This window comes from Tripterygium wilfordii, chromosome 16 (genome assembly GCF_013401445.1).
Source record: "Tripterygium wilfordii isolate XIE 37 chromosome 16, ASM1340144v1, whole genome shotgun sequence".
Classification (NCBI taxonomy): Eukaryota; Viridiplantae; Streptophyta; class Magnoliopsida; order Celastrales; family Celastraceae; genus Tripterygium; species Tripterygium wilfordii.
In genome coordinates this window covers 8,850,008-8,868,824 of record NC_052247.1, presented here as the reverse complement: position 1 = coordinate 8,868,824, position 18,817 = coordinate 8,850,008, and the positions used below count along the sequence as shown (strand labels likewise).

The window sequence follows — 18,817 nt, the reverse complement described above, 5'->3', positions numbered from 1 at the left end:
TCAAGTTTCCGATTTGGACCTTAAACACCCCCGCACGTTGACTTTCCTAAATCTCCGAAAATGCCATCCTATATAAAGAGGTCAAGGTATACGCCTCACCCACCAATGAGATCCTCCGTGGTCTAATTCATAGCCAATTTAGTTGTGGCGGTGATAGATTGTTGTCTTGGCGGCGTCGTTGTAGCTTTTCCTTGTTCGTAACTCTTTCTTGCTTTTCGCCGAAGAGACAGAAACGAACACGCGGAGACCGCCGACTCGAACACCCTCTAACGCCGCTGTAAGGTATATGTTAGTAAAGCTCAATAACGGCGTCGTTTTTCCTGTACCGTTCCCCTTTATTTGCCTGGAGTCTGGGTATTCTCTCTCTCGCCCTCTAACTCCCTCGATCTCGAGACTTATCGATATTTTTATCGTTTCTGAGAATTGAGGGTACAGTTTTTTTTTGTTGTCAGAAAAATCTTCAAATTTTTGCCCTTTTTTTATTCGTATGATGTTTTTCTTGTGATGCTTGGATTCTGTTTTTGCTGTTTTGCATGTTAATTTGTTTAAGTTTTTTGATTTGTGAATAATTGGACAGATCGGGGTGGATTTTCTTTGATATGAGTTTTTGAGGGTGTAATTGGGGATAAATTTCGTTTTACCAGTAATTGTATTGATTAGGGTTAATAGTTCTTTTCGCTGATCGGTGTAATTATGTGGGGTTTGTATGGATTGACTTGAAATTTGCATGATGATCTATTCGGTTAAAGAGTGACTTGAACATAACTAAAGAAATGCTTTTGCTTTTGACTTTTGAAATTTGTGTTCTTTAGAATCATTTTGATCCTTGAAGATGTCTAAACTTTGAAATTAGATTGGCTGAGGAGTTTAATTTGGGTGATGAGACTTGCTAGGATGCTTATTGTTATTTGTTTTCATGGTTGCAAAAATCGTTAGTCGGCTGCTAGGTGGTTCATGGGCACTAGGGATTAATTGGATTAATCGGGGACTAGTCGGGGATTAATCGTTTTGAGTTTTTTTAATTAAAAATATATATGCAACACATATATGTGTGTGTGTGTGAGAAAAACACAATATAAATGAAAAAATCATCCAAGTTCAAAAAAATCATAAACCATATGTTGAAGTTCAAATATATCATCCAAGCTCAAAAAATCATCATAATAAAAAATCCATTCAAATCAAACAGTGCACACACAAATTACAAAAACAAAAAAAGCATAACATATCAATATATAATTCAAGTTCAAGGCTTTAAGCATCACTCATCAATCATCATTCTCAAAAATATCATCGTGCCTTTCCACTAGAGGCACATCTCTTTCTTCATTGGACTTAAAGTCACATTTATCATCTTCTTCGGACGACTCCTCCAACAAAACTCTTCCTCATCAATTTCTCTTATATTCCTAATGCTCCTTCTAGGTTGAAGCATTTCATCCGCTCCCACCGCTTGATCAAGTACCTCCCACAAAATAGCCTAAATGTTAATGAACGCGTCAACTTATTTCATTGAGAAAAGTAGAATAGCAAAATCAAAGTTAAACAGAGAGAACTAAATTGAAGGCAACCTAGGAGGATTCCAAAAGTAGTGGTCTGTGCTGCGGTCAGATTAAATGTAGACTGATCCAGTAGTGGTCTGTCTGTCTGTCATTCTTTCGTTCTCAATGTTTGCTGGGAAATTGTTCGTGCTGCTTAATTTCGTCATGCACTCAAATAGCCAATTATTGTTGTGGCTTTCAGTATACTCTCATCTTGATTTACATGGTAGAAATAGATTGCAGAGTTCTCTTTGATTTAGTAAAGAGGGATCTTGACTTGCCTATGGTGGAAGGATGCAGTGACCAGTGAGGGTATTCAGTCGAGCACTCGACCAGCGTCCCAGGAAGCTTAGCGAATGACTAGGGTTGCAGACTTGTAGATTTTCGTCGGGGCAAGAGAAGAAGAGACTGAAGGAAGAGACCTTCTTCAGCGTCCCAGGAAGCTTAGCGAAAGACAGACTAGGGTTACTTGAAGAAACGACGTTTGGGGCAGATTTTTTTTTTTTTTTTAAATTCCATCCAAAGCGACGTCGTTTTGGATGGAATGCTGTAAAAAAAAAAAACGACTTGCCCCGACTAGGCCGACTAGTCGGGGCTTATTCGGGTCACCGATTAAGTGACCCGATTACCCTCTAGTTGTAGCGGCAAGCGCTGACTACCGACTTTAGTTTTATAAGTGGCAACTGGATGTTATGGAATTACTTTTTCCTGATTTTTACTGTTACTTGCAGTGTGGGACTAAATTGGGATTTGAAACTGGAAGTTTTTGAGTTCTGAATTGTGGTATTTTATGTTGCAGGAGGCTAGGAGCAGCGCTACTGAGGTTTGTGAATAAATAAGGAAGTGGCTTTTCGTATTTGAATCGTATAAGAAGGGCAGGTACACAATGAAGACTATCCATAATGCTTGGTATGTGTTCTTTCCATATGATTCTAGGTAACTAACTCGATCACTTGATTCGATATCATTTTCTTGGAAATTTAATTATTGTGATGTTGCGGATTTTTGGTGATGTTGTTAATTGTTGAACGGGCAGGGCAACCCATAGTGGTATATCATTTATGACGAGTAATTATACTGAATTTCGTGTTTATGGATTTAGAACTATTGTTAAAGCTGGTATACATTCTTTCCACGTGTGTAGGTGATGATTAGATCACTCCGTTCTTTTGGAAATGTTTTCCAGTTGTATAGTTGAGCAGTGTTGTTAAAGGCGTAAGGCTCATGATCCTTCAAACACCTGAGGCGCAAGGCGTACGCCCGAGCGAAGTTTGGCACAATTTCACCTAATCATACATATATATTTATATCAACGCATATATATGACACTAGGTCTCCATTGATACTGCTGTTGAACCAGCTTTCAACTCGGATGACATCAATGTATACATAAGCGGATCAGGGGGGCCCTGTAGTTACCTTGCAACCAAAGGGTTCTTTATTGTTCAGTTTGAAAAGTAGAGACAAAAATGTAAAAGAACAATAATTTAAGCAAAAAAAGAAGAAGAAAACCATCAGTTCACATTTATCATATGATCAAACGCCCATTGTTGGCACTACAAAGTCCTGTAGTGGCCTCACCACTACATTGCCCCCTCATCCATACATAAGAACTTTAACAATTTTTTTGTCTGCTCACGGCACAAGCATATATGGTATGATAAGAAATTGAAGCACTTTAAAGTCATAATCTGTTTTTGTCATGATGATCAATGTCGGTCATAGTTGAATTTCTTTTTTTTTGAGTGGACATAATTGACTTTCTCTGCGAAGGATTTGATGAATTTTTAATCCATATTTAAAACCAATGGGAGAACCTTGGCGTAATTACTCAGTCACAATGTAAAACCACATAAATCTTCCGTTCTTGGATCTTTGTGTGCTCTGTGTTTCCTTTTTCTATTATCGAAATCTGATTTTTACTAATCACCTTCCTCATCGTTTTATTTCCGGAAGATGCTTTGGTATGTATTTAGGATAACTATTTAGTTTTTCCTATTTCTCTTGTTTTCTATGTAATCTGGTTTATTTAGTTTTTCCGCTACTCCAAAAGAATATTTCTCTTGCACTTACAATTCAAATTATTTAGTTTTTCCTACTTCTCTTGTTTTCTATGTAGTCTGATTTATCAATAGCAGGGAAACCTTTATCTTAGAAGGATAAATATTCTTTTGGAATTGAAGCATGGTTTTAAAGTTGGTTATAAGCTAAGTATGTGTTTTGGGATAATGCTTAGTTTCATGTGAGGAATTTCATCCTTATCTGAAGAGACTTTTTCCAATGGAGTTTTGTTTCTTGAGATGAAGGGTAATCTGGCAACCAGATCTAGATGGTTATATGCTTAAACTATATGGTTTAATCATTGTAATCTTGTTGCACCTCATGATATGAGCACCATGGAAAATACTGTATGTTGTTTTTGTGATGAATTGAAACATGTTGCATATCTTATAAACAAAATTACCAGAATTTTTAGCTGCCTATTTGAGCAACTGTTGAGTTTCTGTTTCACAAGTCAAAATCCAAAATGATCTCTAGTTTGATTGCAACTATGACTAGTAGTTGGTCTCTGGTATATTGCATCATTTGGGCTTTATTCCTAGTTTTTCTTTATTTGATGTGGGGTTGGTGCAGTTTTTATCTTGACCTCCTTTTATGGTCGATAAGAATGTCCCCCGTTCTACATTTCAGATTATATTTATTTTTTAGTGTATCAAATTTTTCTTTACTAATTGTTGGCTTCTTGTTTTTCGTACAGTATGTGTGAGCCTACTTCAATGGTGTATTTCCTGTGAGAAGGGGCTGTTGGAAGGCCACATTTTCTGTTTTACTTTTTATTTGGACAATTGCCTGTGAAGTTGTTGATCGGGATTGATCTAGTAGGTCGGAATGGAATCAAAGATCGCAAAGGAATTGGATAGTAGTCGTAGAGTTGCACTGGGCTTGAAGAGAAAGCGAGCATCTCACTCCGCAGCATATATTGCCGGAGCTCCCAGAGCAGTGTTACCTCAGTGGTCATCATCTATTCCGTTGACCCATAACCTTGATAAATATAGGAAGGTAGATGGATGCAATGGCCGGCGTATGAGCCGTGGATATGTTTCTACAAGATTTTTGCATCGCTGTTATTCAAATTTCCAGAGAAGTGGGGTTCCGAAGCGTATTCTGTTGTACCAGAATGGTGAATGGACTGATTTTCCTCAAGATCTCATTCGATTGGTTAAGAAAGACCTTGACTCAAAGAAGGCAGCCGTTGAGGTGGATATGGACGGTGATCCTTATGTGCTGGATTTTCTTCATATGTTTCGTTTGGACTTGAAAAGAGGTCTGCAACAACCGATTGCTTGGATTGATGAAGCAGGTGGCTGCTACTTTCCTGAGATTTATGATGATGCTGATGAATATGACTGCTGCAAACATCAATGTGGGAAAGATCACAAGCCTTCATGCGCGGGTGCCCATGAGATTAAACTGCAGCTTGAAATTGACTTAAATGGAGAATCTAAATTAAAGGAATGCAGTGGGGAGTCGGATGATGTTATTGAGGAGATTCAAGGTGCTTGCAACATGAAGTCTGATGAGAAAATCATTGAAGTTGTTGAGACAAATAAACAGATAAAGGAATTTATGGCCACTGGAGCAATGTCTGCTAATGAAAAGTTGGATTCTGATATTGTTCAAAAGATTTTTCATGATGGTATAACGCCTTCTTGTGGTGCAGAAATACTTGATTTATATCGCTGTTCTAGTGCTTCAATGCCAGCCCGTTTAGAGCTTTTTGAGAAGCAGGTTGAAATCACAAAAAAGTATCGCGGAGATGCAAATGTCCGTTATGCTTGGCTTGCTTCCTCTAAAGGAGCACTGTCTACGATCATGATGTATGGGCTTGGGCATTATGGACCATTGATGACTACGTGCAAGTATGGCATTGGCGTTCCTCTTGCTGCAGCGAACTGCCCTGGTGCCAGGTTTAGCTCTTCTTTTTATTCTATCTATGCCATATACTGCACAACATATTTCTATTTTATTACCCGAAATTTATTAATCTTCATGGGTAGGCCACAGGTGGCGATCCGGATTTAGTGCTGATGATACTTTCTTTTATGCTGCCTGCCTTGGCTCTTCAGAAAATTGTCCCTTGAAAAGATTCAAGACTAAAAGGAGGCCCTGCTCCTGAGCAATGTGTTGTGCATTCGTTGATCTGTGCATGACCCTTTTATGTTCATGGTTGCCTCAATTTTTGAAGATCAAACAATGTGTGATCAAACACATTTTTCCCGCTAGAATTGCGGTGATACCATGACATGCATAGGTCAAAACGATCATACAAGCTAATTTAGGTCAAAACGATCATACAAGCTAATTGGTTTTTATTTTAATACATATCCATGGTGAAATTTTCGTGCAAAATTCAAATAATCATTGCTGACTGTTACCAAGGGCATGCTTGCCTATGATTACCTTAATTATTGCACTCTTATAACATTCTTTTAGTCAGTTACATATGAAAATTTTCCCCTATGGTAATTCACATTATTTTCCTCTTTTTTTTTCATTTGTATCTGCTACTCATCTGTATTTTATAGTGTATTGTGGAGAGAGATTCAGTTTTTGATTTGTTGACAGTGTGGATTATTGTGATGTTGACGAAAATGGTGTTCGATACTTGTTATTTTGCCGTGTGATACTGGGAAATATGGAGCCCCTTTGCCCTGAGACCCGACAGTTCCATCCCAGTAGCGAGGAATTCGACAGTGGAGTGGATAATCTTCAGAATCCGAGGCATTATGTGATCTGGAATATGAATGCGAATACCCACATTTATCCAGAATTTTCTGTTGGTTTCAAAGTCTCTTCCAAGAATGAAGGTGATTACTAACCTTTGATTGCCTGAATGCCCACATTTACCCATTGTTTGTTGGATTAAACCTGGTTTGAAATCTCCTCATTTATTTAGACTGCCAGACCTTTGTTTTTCCTTTATACGATAGATCACAAGTTGTTGATATTAATGAACATGGTTTACTAAGCTCACAAGTTCATGAATTTTCTCTGCCTTACGAATTTGTTTAGCAGTGTCTGTGTGCATTTTCTGAATTTCTTTGTGGAACACTTTTAGTACCTGCGTTCCTCTACTTGATGGGCTCTACAGGTGATCTGGCTGGAAGAGAGAGCAAGCATTCAGGTTCAGGGGTTACTATTCCCTCTCAAGGTCGTCAGGGAAATATGCGATTTAACTCCTCTGCTGTTGATCTGGTGAGTGTCCTGTGTTAATGCACGGCAAATCTGTTGGTCCTTATTTTGTGGCATCATTGAGCTAATATGCGACATCATAGTTATCACCCTTTTGTATCTGGGATTGTACTTTTTAAGAATCAAATTTAGATTGCTCAGACTATATACCTTTTTAGGCCTTTGTTTGTCGGTTATTAAACTAGTGGACCTGAAGTTGCAGATGAGTCTAGGGGCCTTGGATGCTGATGGGGCCTTCTATTTATCATTCAAATACCACTCTGATTTACAAATTGATATGCTTTCTTGCAATTTTTCTTTCCATATGTTGAATAGGTTGCAAACATGTTTGATATGTGATGATTTATATATCAGATAGCACTGACTATTCATTATCCACTACCGTGAGACATTACCATTTTCTAGGAACTAATGATGTTGCAGATAATAGATTGTCAACTGTATCTCTGCCAGAATTGTAAAGACCTTTATAACCTCTTACCTACTTGTACGCAATTGCCTCATCTTTCAGTACTTGTCAATTGCCATTGAAAAGAGAAAAATGTGAATAAAAGTTAACATGCATTATTCTGTAGTGACTGCTGCAGCTGAATCGTGACAAAAGTTGTGAGCTTTTACTAGGCGGTTCACCATCGCCATATAGTCTTGATAGTGCAAAATTGTGGTTTTTTTTTTCTCTCTCTCTCTCTAAAAGTTCCTGGTTGTCATTTGATTCACATGTTAAGATTATCAAGCATGCTATTATCAGTTGCAGTGGCTTTAAGATCATACATTATTCCTATGTAATTTTCTCATTGATAAACTGTCGTTATCATACTGCCAATTCATATGCAATTATGCAAGTTCCTAGCTTTTACTACACGAGCATGTGGCCCAGTGGTAGAGTTGGGGTGCAACCTAGGGTCACAAGTTCAATTATTGGAAACAGCCTCCTCACATATTATGTGGGGCTTAGTCTGCATACGTCCTGCATGTTGCTGACCCCAACCCATTACAAAAGCCTTGTGCAATAGAGTTGTTTATCTTTTTGGCATGCTAGGGCGTCTCCCGTAAGCACCTCGCTGCACCAGTGCTCGGATAGAGTGAGGCGCTATAGAGGGTGGGGGTAAAGAAGTTAGTCCATGATTATAGGATTAGAATAGACACTTGGAATATAGGGTCACTTACAACAAATTAATTGAACTAGTTGACATCATGATTAGGAGTAGGGTTAACAGAAAAAGATAATTCGAAACATTAGTGAATGAAAAGTGAAGGATAGCTAAGAGAGAAAAACTAGAGATCAATCATGTAAAATACATTAAAGATATGGATTGAGTTTTGGTGAATGACGTAGAAATTAATGAGAGGGGAAGTAGTTACCTCAACGAGTTGCTTAATAGCGGTCAAAAGTGGAAACCTGAAGATTTTCATATTTCTCGGAGAATAAGGATCCTTAGTATGTAAGACGTATTGGGTGACTGGTGATTGAAGTGAAGGAAGATTTAAGGAGACGAATAAAAGAGGGTAAATCCATGGGACCTTCCAATAGAAATGTGGAAATGTGTAGGAGATGTAGGTACAATATGACTAACTAAGTTATTTAATCAAATTATTAAGACTCGTATGAGGCATGATGAATGGGGAAAAGCGTTATAGTGCCTACATAGAAGAACAATTGTGATATCTAAAGTTGTAGTGCATCAAGTTTATGAGCCATATGTTAAAATTTTGGAAAGAGGTGTGGAAAGGAGATTGAGATTAGTACTTACGATATCCGAAAACCAATTTGATTTTATGCTTGGATGATCCACAGTGGAGGCGATATTTTGTAGAAAAATATAGACGAAAGGAAAAAGGTCTTTATTTTAGTATTATAGACTTGGGGAAGATATGATAAAGTGCCTAGGGATTTGATGTTGTGAATTTTAGAGATGTGAGGAGTCCTGATTAGTTATATTACTATAATCAAGGATATGTATGGAGTCATAGCTAGTGTCGGAACTAATGATGGAGTTAGTTTTCCATTACAATAGGCTTGCACCAGCGTTCGGCGGTAAGCTCATTCCTATCTTATATAGTTATGATTGAACTCACGACATATCCAATGTGAGGCAACTTAGTGCATGTTGTTTGTAGATAATATAGTTCTTGCGGATGAGATAATGTTGGAGTTAACTCAAAGCTCGAGATGTAGAGGCAAGCCTTGGAGTCTAAAAAGATTTAAATTAAGCGGGACTAAAAACAAAATATATGAAATGTAAGTTTAGTAAGAGCAGGCAAGGGAACGAACAAACAATTGAATTAGATGGGAGATAAGCAACAAAAAGTAAGGTTTTAAAATATTTTGGATCAATTTCCCACGATGACGGAGACATTAGCGAAGATGTAGCTAGTAGGCTAAAAATGATGGATGAAGTGGAGGAGTGCATTCGGGATTTTATGCGACTGAATGATTCCTTTAAAGTTGAAAGGAAAATTCTATAGGTCAGTTATACGACCCGCAATGATGTATGGTTTTGAGTGTTGGGATATTAAGAGACAACCTATCCAAAAAAGAATGCTTGTAGTGGAATACGAATGTTTCATTGGATGTGTGGCCACACGAGAACGGATAGGATAAGAAATGAGATTATTGGATCTAAGGTAGGAGAAACACCAATTCAAGATAAGTTGCGAGGAAACCGTTTACGATGATATGGGCATGTACAATGTAGAGGTCGAGGTGTGGTAGTGCGGAGAATCGAGAGAATTTATATTGGAGAGAGTAGGAACTGAAGTGAAAGACCTAAAAATTCATGCTTGAAGTAGTAAGGACTAAGGAATATAGATTCAATAGGAGTTGATGAAAGTATGATCCTAGATATAAATGAATCGGGGAAACAAATATATATAGTGGACTCTTGTTGATTTTCTCATGGTGGGATAAAGGCTCGGATGATTGCCTATGATTAATAAATTTGCTTTTACCTGTAAATATATATTCTGTTGGCTTTCAGGGAAAAGATGCTAGTTTGGGTTCGGCCACTTCGAGGACTCCAAAATCCCCCTGGATGCCTTTCCCTAACTTGTTTGCTGCCATCTCAGACAAAGTTTCTCCTAGAGATAAGAAACTTATATCTGGTCACTATGAATTATTCAGGGTACTTTTTCATCATCAGTTAATTTTTGTGTTTCTTATAATTGGATGCTTCCACCTCATTTTTATTCAAATTTTTTTTAACAGGCTAAGAAGTTAAATCGGGATGATTTTGTCAAAAATTTGAGGCTGATAGTCGGAGATGCATTGCTGCGAAGTACAATAATCAAACTTCAATCCAAGGTAATGCGTACATGGCAACTAATTCTTGTTACTAATACATGCTGAATTTCTTTTTCCAATGTTTGTCTAAGCAGTGATTACCTATTAGAGGACACATAATATTGTGGTGCATGTTGGGTTTTCTAGTGAATCGTCAGATTGAGTTTTCACTGAAGAAATCACCTTTCCGGTTGGTACATTAACATTAATATATAGACATGCTCACATGCATAAAGAGAAAACTCTAAGCATAAGAAGCCCTTTGGTCTTTTTTTTGTGTGTGTCGTTCTTCCTCCTTTCCATTGCAATAACGTATTGCACATTGCTTTGTGTCAGAGCTCTTCTTGTTAGGTACTATGAAAGAATGAAGGAATCATAAATTGCACTGCATAAACCCAAAGAAATTTAGTATGCATGATTACCTAGTTTATTATACATGCATCCAGTCATTCTTGTTACACAATTCTTCAAACGCCAAAGATAGAGGTTTTTTTTACCTTAGAGATCCAGCTGTTATAAACTTATAATATAACTAATTTTTCCAAAATAACAAGATCAGAATAAAAGCATCCATGTTGGATGAGAAATGATTGCCACTCTTGGGAAGGTTCTCATTCAACATTTTACAATTTTAGATGAATTGGATATGAAGCATATTTCATTAATATAGCTGCAATAAAATTGATTATTTAAGAGCTAAGAATTACTGAAATTTGTAGTAATATGAAGTTCCATGGTCATATGCAGATACCATCAGCTTGTCTAACTGATGCATCGAAGCCGAATATTGAAGGTTCAGGTGGCCCTTGATTGGTCATGGTGCCTCGTACTTGATTCTGGCCTGGTTTTCCATATGGTGTCCGGGAGCTTACATTAAACTTCATTCTGGGTAATGGGTATTGCAATGCGTCGACTTGAAGTTGTGAATATTATAACGGGCTGGTTACAAGTATTGTAGGTCTTAGTTTTCTGAAAAGTTCTAGGAGTTTGCTCGTCTATTTTCCTTGTTTTCTGGTTAGTGAACTATGTTTTCAACACTTGTCAAACTGTAAAGTGTTTAAATTTTGAACTCTCTTGAACCTTGGATACATTTTTTTTTCCTGCATGTGGACAATTCCAATAATTATTTCCTAGTTGGTACTTCCGGCAGCATGATTTTACAGTGTTTGTCCTGTTTAATCTGTAATTTCATGCTGTTTGCCAACTGTGGGTTGCCAATATCAGGGATGTTGGTTAAAAAATACCATCACCCAGTGCACTTTAAAACAAGTTTTGTGTAGAAGGTAACTATGCAGGTTGATGAATTGTTGAACAGGTTTTGTTTGGAAGCTTGTCCAAAACAAGTTTTGTATAATGGACATTGCATTGTGTGTGAGTAGAGGTATTATTATTGCTTTGTGTAATGTGTAGCAGGGATTGATGCTTGTAGATGTGGCTGTACTTGAACTAATTCTTGTGGGATGTGCTTTTCTTTCTGGTGAGCATGATTGGAATGGTAGAAAATGTTTGGATTAAAAGTTTGTGCTTCTAGCTTTAGGATGCATTGGAATTCCTTTCTTGGCCAAAATCAAGAAAAGCCATGAGTGGTCTTAGTTTGTTATGTTGGATGATATGAACAGATTTTGTTACTGCAAGTTCAACTCGTGGTTGGGCTGAAGAAAGTTGATTTCTGTTCCCTGGAAAATGCTCAAGCACTATATAGAGAATCGGTTTGTTAATAACCTTGTTCTCGGTAAATTTCTCTTGCGAATGGAGATTTATGTTTTCTTTTTATATTATGGAAAAGAAAGGTGAAACTGGGTCTTGTGTCTTGGAAAACATTGGGGACGGTTCTTTGTTCACCTTTTTAGGGCGGGAAATTTTTGTGAAGAGTCTTACCTCATGAGATAGTACTTCATCTCTCATGGCATTCTTGTTTTTGCAGTTCCAGTCTCCCAACTGCACTTCACCTGTCTCGGCCAACCCCACCAAGCAACTACACCGACGGAATTGAACGAAACTTAAGAAGAGGCTCTCAAATTGTTTAAAATTTTACAGTCTACAATTTGAATATTCAAATGGCTTAGGGGATGTGCAATATCGCAACATATTTTTGTTTTGTTTTTATTTATTTTTTTAAATTTGTCTGCAAATCCGAAACCCTTTATTGAATTGGGTAGGAAGTCCAGAAGAAGAGAAGAAGAAAGGAGACGTGTAGTTGATTTTCTTTGTGATGGTTCCTAAGCCATGTCCAAGAACAATAGAATCTCTGCATGATGAAGTGAGTTGGAATTGGAATTGTGCCCAGATATTAGATTCAATTTCATGGCTATTGCAGTGCTTTCAAATATTAGCAAAGATAGACCAACATTGGGAGCACGTATAGGTCTGATTCTGCAGCTTATAAACTAAATTTGCACAGTAATTCATTTTACAAGAAACTAAATTGGTTTTGGAGGAATCGCTGTATAAATTTCTTATGTACTGTATACCTGCTTTCTTCAGGTTACCGTCTCGTATCCATCCAAGTGAGGGTGAGTTACGGTAAGGACATGGAATCGAAGCCACAGAAGAATATGCCATTGTGAGAGAATTTTTTGATCTCCAATCAAGTTTAAAGAGTTTATCTTTACATTTAGTATGTTACTACAAAAATTGCCAATCACCTAAAGAGTAAAGGGCTTAACTTTGCTACGTAGTAGCAGATGCATGGGCCTCAGCTGATGGATCCCAACCTGGAGGCTTGATGTTCGGCCAATCGCCACGACAACCCAATCTTATATAGAGGCTCTTCTTTCCTTCAAAACAGAGAAGAAAGGCTAGTTAACATGCAAGCTTGTTTATTATTTTGCTCCATTTCATCCATGAAGTTAAAACACATGGCAAAAGAGTATTGTCTTTTTCAAAGCTATCTGGTTTGAGTGCATCAGCCCAGGCATCTACCCTCCCCTTCAAAAGTAAAAAAGCAAAAGATAAAACGAGTAGTCGGAAACATACTCAGGTTTGAAATTCTCATCCTTGAGAGAGAGAGTTTTGTAGCAAAAGGAGGAGACAAATCTTTCTGAATGCACACACACACCTCGAATAAAAAGAGACATCAAAAACCATCTATTTTTAATGGTGAAAGTAATGCCAACCGTTTCTCATGGTTTATTTGTTCATAAAAACTTGGTTTAAATGGAGGAGCATACAGCACTGGGATTGTCTCAAAATAAGCTTCCACTTTATCAACCTTAGATTTTATGACTTACTACTGTTAATTTTTATAGATCGTCAGCTCACTGTTTCTCAGTTAAGTATAGGTGTTCCCAAGGAGTGGTACCTGGAAGTTTCTTGTCTGACAAAATCAACTGTTTGAGGGCATGCAAGGAGGCCTGAGCTACACTTCTGGCATGGTCAGCATCCCAACCCTGGAGCTTGACGACAACATCTGCCTTTGAATAAGCTAGATTACCATCTTGAATGTGTCTCCTGGCCTCTTCCTTTGCTGAATCCTCATCTGTATAGAAAAATGTTGACCATTGTAACTTAGCATCAATTGCATTCACAATATAACACCTTAACTCCTTTCTATGACTTATTTTTCGCCCCCTATCTTTTTGCTGTTTTGACAAATTTACTTTTTTAAGTGCTTCTCACAGATAAATCAAATTTGGAAACATCCGAACAAGCCAATCCCCCTTACCCACTCCAAACTAACCTCGAGGAAAAAACTTGGCCGTAGTTCATACAACTGAGGGAAGGGATTCTAAAACCATGTAAAGGAATTAGTTGTTGGACTTGCCACTACTATTTAGAGTTTGTACTAAGGTTTGAGCAGGTAAATTCATTAGTTTCCAACGCCCATATTTGATAATGATAAATGAATCATATGATTTTGGTGCTCAAGCAAGGAAGGGGGTTGTTAGTCTGTTAGAGCAACCACAATGGTAAAATTTTGCTGGGCCAACAAAAATGTATTGGATTTTGTGTTTTGTCGATGTGACTGTATTGGGAGACGTGTTTTGCTGATGTGACTGTATCGAGATTTTGTGTTTTGGTATAGTTTTGTTGGGGACAACAGGAAGACATGGAATGTTGTTGGCTTCCATGTTGGGTGGGAAAGGATAATGTATAGGAATTTGTATTTTGCTGATGTGATTGTATTGAGAGATGTGTTTTGCTGATGTGGCTGTATTGGAATACCTGTTTGGCTTGACTTTTCGTGTAATAGAGGTGAGATTTTTGTTGATCCAGCAAAAATATGCTATTGCATTTGCTCTTACTAAGCAGCCTTTGGCGGGCAATGTCCTTGGAGTATAGATATGGAAAACCCAAGAATAAACGAGTGGATAACCAAGTCATCATTGTCCAACTCCAAGTACACAATGATCGCATTAGCTTCCGAGAAAATGAAAGGAAAAAGGATAACTTTATTTAAGGCATGCACAGAAAGGTTGTTCATTCCAATTGTGGGCCCAACTTGTTGCAACTGAGTTTATACTGGTACTTGGAGAATGAGACTTACCAATGGGAATGGCTCCTCTAAGATTCAGAAATAACCAAGATCACATAGCTTACCCATAGCTTCAGTTTGAGACAGCCAGACAGTAAATCCTGCATAAAGATGCCGCCATTTATCTGCTCTTCTGGCAACTCCTTGTTGTCCTCCTAATGTTGCAACGACAGCCCGTACATGACTGGAGACCAGCCATACAAAAAAAGAAAGAAAGAAAGAAACTAGTCTTTGTGTCTAGTAAAAGCAAAAGTATCAATTAGTTGGCTATAAATCTTACCTGCTAAGGCTTTCTAAGACAGCACCTTCTGCTTCTGCAACAGAATCAAATCCTTCAGCAAGCAACCCTGGAATTAGTTACACTTGTTAATGCACTGCAAGATGGCAACACAAGTTACTTCAAAAGTCCAATAGCATAATTTCTCCACAAATCATTTCATCATATCAAGTAGGGATGTGTATATCATAACATCAAGTAAATTTTTGCTTGATAGAGTAGAAAATTCGCTATGCAGCAGAAAAAGACAGGATCATTGTGCAATGATGGCATCAGATACTAATGAATAACGGAAGATTGCATGTCTAACATATAGGTGTAACATGATGTACTTAAGACAACAACACAAATAACTTAGAAGCAATGTGAACTGCCTATTCCAGGCAGAGACATGGGTTTCAACTTTCAACTAGCTGTGTTGAACAGCAGAGTTTGTTGCTTATTCTGGGAAAAAGAGCCTCAAAAGTAAAAGACAATGAGAAAATGATCAACAGCAATTTGTTTAGCTCCTCATTTGTAATGCATATGTAAGGTATAGCAGTCAGCCATATGGTACAAAAGTAGAACAAATTTACTGGTGCACCTACAGGGCAGATGGCTTTCCAAACCGTGTTTGCTTGTGCAGAGCTATAATCAGCTCATGGATTGAGGGAGACAGAGAGATGTAGTTCTGATGAAAAGAAAACTCTAGACTGTACTCACAAGAATCGACAGTTTGCTTGGTGAATGTTTCCAGCAACTCTTTTGTATTGAGTGGTGTATACCTGAATTCCATATCAGCAAACAATACTACAAAGTCAGAGGACAGACGTGAAACTATAAGAAATTACAGATATCGACCAATTGTTTTTCTGATAGTCAGAGGTACAGTTTCTTTTGCTTCAGCACCAAAAATAGTTTATAAATATTATAACTTCTTTCAGTAAATGGAAGGTGTCTAGCTTACCTATGTATAAGATTGCTATTACTAAAACCACCTATATCAGTTGTCAGTTGTCACCTGTATCAGTTGTAAGTTGTCACCTACATGTGTTTACTTTCCTACCTCAATAAGTTATGAGTCAAAAGCTTCGGTTCCCTATATAGGACCATGTGCATATTGGTTTGGATTAATAAAAACAACTCCCGTGCACAAGGCTCCCGCAGTTGAGTGATGTAATAGAACAATTAATTGTTACTAGTAAAACTGGTCAGGGGATGCAAGGAAATAGATGAAACAATCAGTAGGGTGCAATTTAGAGCATCAACTAGTAAAAAATGCAAGCAGCCATAGCAAGGAAGGTATTGTACCCAAGACCAAGTGCAAGTTCTTGAGCCACATTTTGGTTAACTTCAGTTGAGTCTCCAACAATGTAGATAGAAGTTCCTTTCAATAATTGAATACCTCCAGCTGTCAAGGACTCCCATGATTCTACAATGTCAGGCCATTTCAGTTCTGGATCTTGCTTCTTCAAGTTAATAACAAGTTGATCTTCATCTATATACCTGTCCAATCAATTAATCACATATAAATCATGTAAACACCCATACAAAGTAATACAAATCATGTACATTCAGAATCACACCATATTGTTTCTGCAGGCTTTATTTTGTCGAAGAGATTATTAGTTTCTATAAGTGTAATGAAAGACCCATGGCGTTGAACTCTGACTGTTAAAGATGTGCCATCTGCGTCCACGTATATATCTTTTGAACTATGAATGTCTAAGTTCCCAAGTGGTAATCTTAATTCCACCTCATATGAACCATCAGAAAACTGCAATGTGTTTCACAAAGTTAGTACTTGAAAAAGAATGAAATACGAGCAATCTTAAATATTAATTCACTACGCCAATAACCCTCATCAGTCAAATACATCTCCACAGGATACGTTTAGCTACTCATAATTAACTTAGAAAATTCCCAAATTTGAACTTAAATTAACTGAATGTTTTCCTTCTGTCTGTTCTATGTGATGGAAACTAATAACAATCCTCTTCTCTTGCTAGTTGTTTAAAAAGAAGCCAAGCAAAATTCCATGCTAATTTATTCAGTCTTTGAATGCAAAGAAACCCAGTAAGTTCAAAAACCAGAAATTGAAATCCACATTACTTAAGAATTTGTTTGAACAATGAAACAAGGATAATCCAATGGTTTTGAATTAAATTCAACAAACCTTGGAATATCACTTATTATAGTTATTTACCCCCAAAACTAAGCCTTGAATGACATTTCTAATAATTCCATAAAAAGAAGAAAAAAAACCCTCTCTTTCCCTAGTTTCCTTGGCAATAGAACAGAGAAAAATAGGAGGGAACACACCAAGCACCTCGTAATTCTTAGTAGTCGCGGAGACTGTGGAGGAAGTAGTGTTGCAGGTGAGGCGACAGAGTCGGTCGAGAGGCTTCACATTGTTGGATTTGAAAGGAGAAACTGAGGACGAGAATCTTGCGATGGAGGCGGACGCATAGATATTCGGAATAAATAGAGTGGACTTTGAGAGCGAGTGAAATTGAAGGATATTTGTGGGATTTCGGGGGATGAAGCAGAGGTGTGTAGTGGCTATGGCTGCCATTTTACAAAGCAGAGTAGGATAGAGAGCCAGAGCCAGTTGACTGATGAATCAGTGGATTCTGTTTTGTTTGGGCTGGGCTTGTGGATTGTATGGGCTCCAGTAAAGCCATTTAGGCATTTACTAATAGCCCACAAAGTCAATCCTAATAGAAACAGCGGGACGGGCCAAATGGGCCGAATGTAACTGGGCTTGTGCTATATAATAGAATAAAATACCCTTTTGGCCGCTGACAGATGATCCTTGTCACAACTCAGTCTCCACGTTCCATTTGTTTCACTTTGGCTCCTCATGTTACACCAATGGTTCCAAGGGCAAAATTTTTATGAAATCGGTTAGTTAACATGCGGACATGGCATAAAAAGTAAACCTAGCCCAGCCGCCAACAACCTCTGATTTTGTAAAAAAGTCACATGGAAGTCATGAAAATTTATCTAAAAAAAGGCTTGATCCAGCCACACGAGTCACCTCCGCCGTTGACCACCACCATCAATCAACTCCCCAACACGAGGCCGACCATTGCCAACCATTTTTTGGCCATAACCACCGCCACCAATCTTTTCCAAAGTCAAGTATGAAACTTTCTCTTTCAAATCTACAGGACCGCGAGTCTTTCATCTCGACCAGAGAGAATGGAACGAGAAATTTTGAGGCAGAAAATGAGTTCCCGTGCCAATTTTGCCATGTCATTTTTTTGACAGAATCCATTTGGTCTACCTGACACGTCAATAGTTTGATTGATCGGTTTCACAAAAATTATGTCCATGGAACATTGGTGTAACATGAGTGACCAAAATGAAACAAATGGAACGTGGAGATTGAGTTGTAACAGGGGCCATCTATCAGTGGTCAAAAATTTCTTTTACCCCTATAAATTATATAGGCCGGTTCGAGGTTTTTGTGAGCTTTATGAGCCGAATTTAGTGGGCCTGATAGTATATTCGACCCAAGTATACAAACTGTTTTTAATTTTTTTAAGGGAAAATTCCCGGCCGATACCACTTGTGAAACTTTTGGACACTTAAGTCCAGTTCAAAAAACTTTTTCCCTCTAAGGTACCACTAGCATGCTAATTACTTTATTATCCTTGTCTTCTTCCTCCTACAAAAAACTGTATCTCTTATTGCTAGTTTTATTTCGTCCAAATGTATTTCACCATATTTTCTTTTCATCTCTGGTTGGTGCTTATCCAATTGTATCTGTTGGCTTTTATGTTGCAGCTATGTGTCGGGCTATAAAAATAGGTTCCAAAATTGAGGGCTTTATACTAGTCTGTAACTCTTCAATTGGTCATTGGCTCTACCTCCAGCCCCTTCATATTCCGTATTCTGTTGCTTTTTTGCTTGCTTTACTCGATCAAGCATTCCTGTGCTTAGCAAAGAGGTAGTAGCATTCTCTTCCTCAAATCCCTCTCGGCCAATGTTACTGTTTCAAACAGTAA

The 18,817-nt window shown here is 37.8% G+C and overlaps 2 protein-coding genes across 5 annotated transcripts; one reads left to right on the top strand and one right to left on the bottom strand.

Annotated features, from left to right (window-relative positions):
* The first annotated feature begins 77 nt into the window (after positions 1 to 77).
* On the top strand, positions 78 to 11,229 carry LOC119980606 (inactive poly [ADP-ribose] polymerase RCD1-like). 4 transcript variants are annotated; one of them, XR_005463919.1, is made up of 9 exons: positions 78 to 282; positions 2,341 to 2,450; positions 4,300 to 5,509; positions 6,168 to 6,409; positions 6,661 to 6,797; positions 9,773 to 9,916; positions 10,000 to 10,095; positions 10,170 to 10,264; positions 10,822 to 11,229. XR_005463919.1 is itself a non-coding variant. In XM_038823374.1 (8 exons), exons 3-8 carry the CDS (start codon positions 4,431 to 4,433, stop codon positions 10,882 to 10,884), a joined length of 1,761 nt encoding a protein of 586 aa, XP_038679302.1. In that variant the 5' UTR covers positions 80 to 282; positions 2,341 to 2,450; positions 4,300 to 4,430; the 3' UTR covers positions 10,885 to 11,229. The 4 variants fall into 4 exon arrangements, 3 of the variants coding, with proteins under 3 accessions (XP_038679302.1, XP_038679304.1, XP_038679303.1); XM_038823374.1 differs by lacking the exon at positions 10,170 to 10,264 and having other exon boundaries at positions 80 to 282; XM_038823376.1 differs by lacking the exon at positions 10,170 to 10,264 and having other exon boundaries at positions 82 to 282; positions 6,694 to 6,797.
* A 1,369-nt stretch (positions 11,230 to 12,598) lies between these two features.
* On the bottom strand, positions 12,599 to 17,412 carry LOC119980608 (probable inactive shikimate kinase like 2, chloroplastic). Its single transcript, XM_038823377.1, has 8 exons — positions 17,134 to 17,412; positions 16,391 to 16,581; positions 16,116 to 16,310; positions 15,528 to 15,589; positions 14,829 to 14,895; positions 14,614 to 14,732; positions 13,376 to 13,552; positions 12,599 to 12,851 (listed from the first exon to the last, which is right to left on the bottom strand). Exons 1-8 carry the CDS (start codon positions 17,377 to 17,379, stop codon positions 12,745 to 12,747), a joined length of 1,164 nt encoding a protein of 387 aa, XP_038679305.1. The 5' UTR covers positions 17,380 to 17,412; the 3' UTR covers positions 12,599 to 12,744.
* Between the last annotated feature and the right edge of the window lie 1,405 nt (positions 17,413 to 18,817).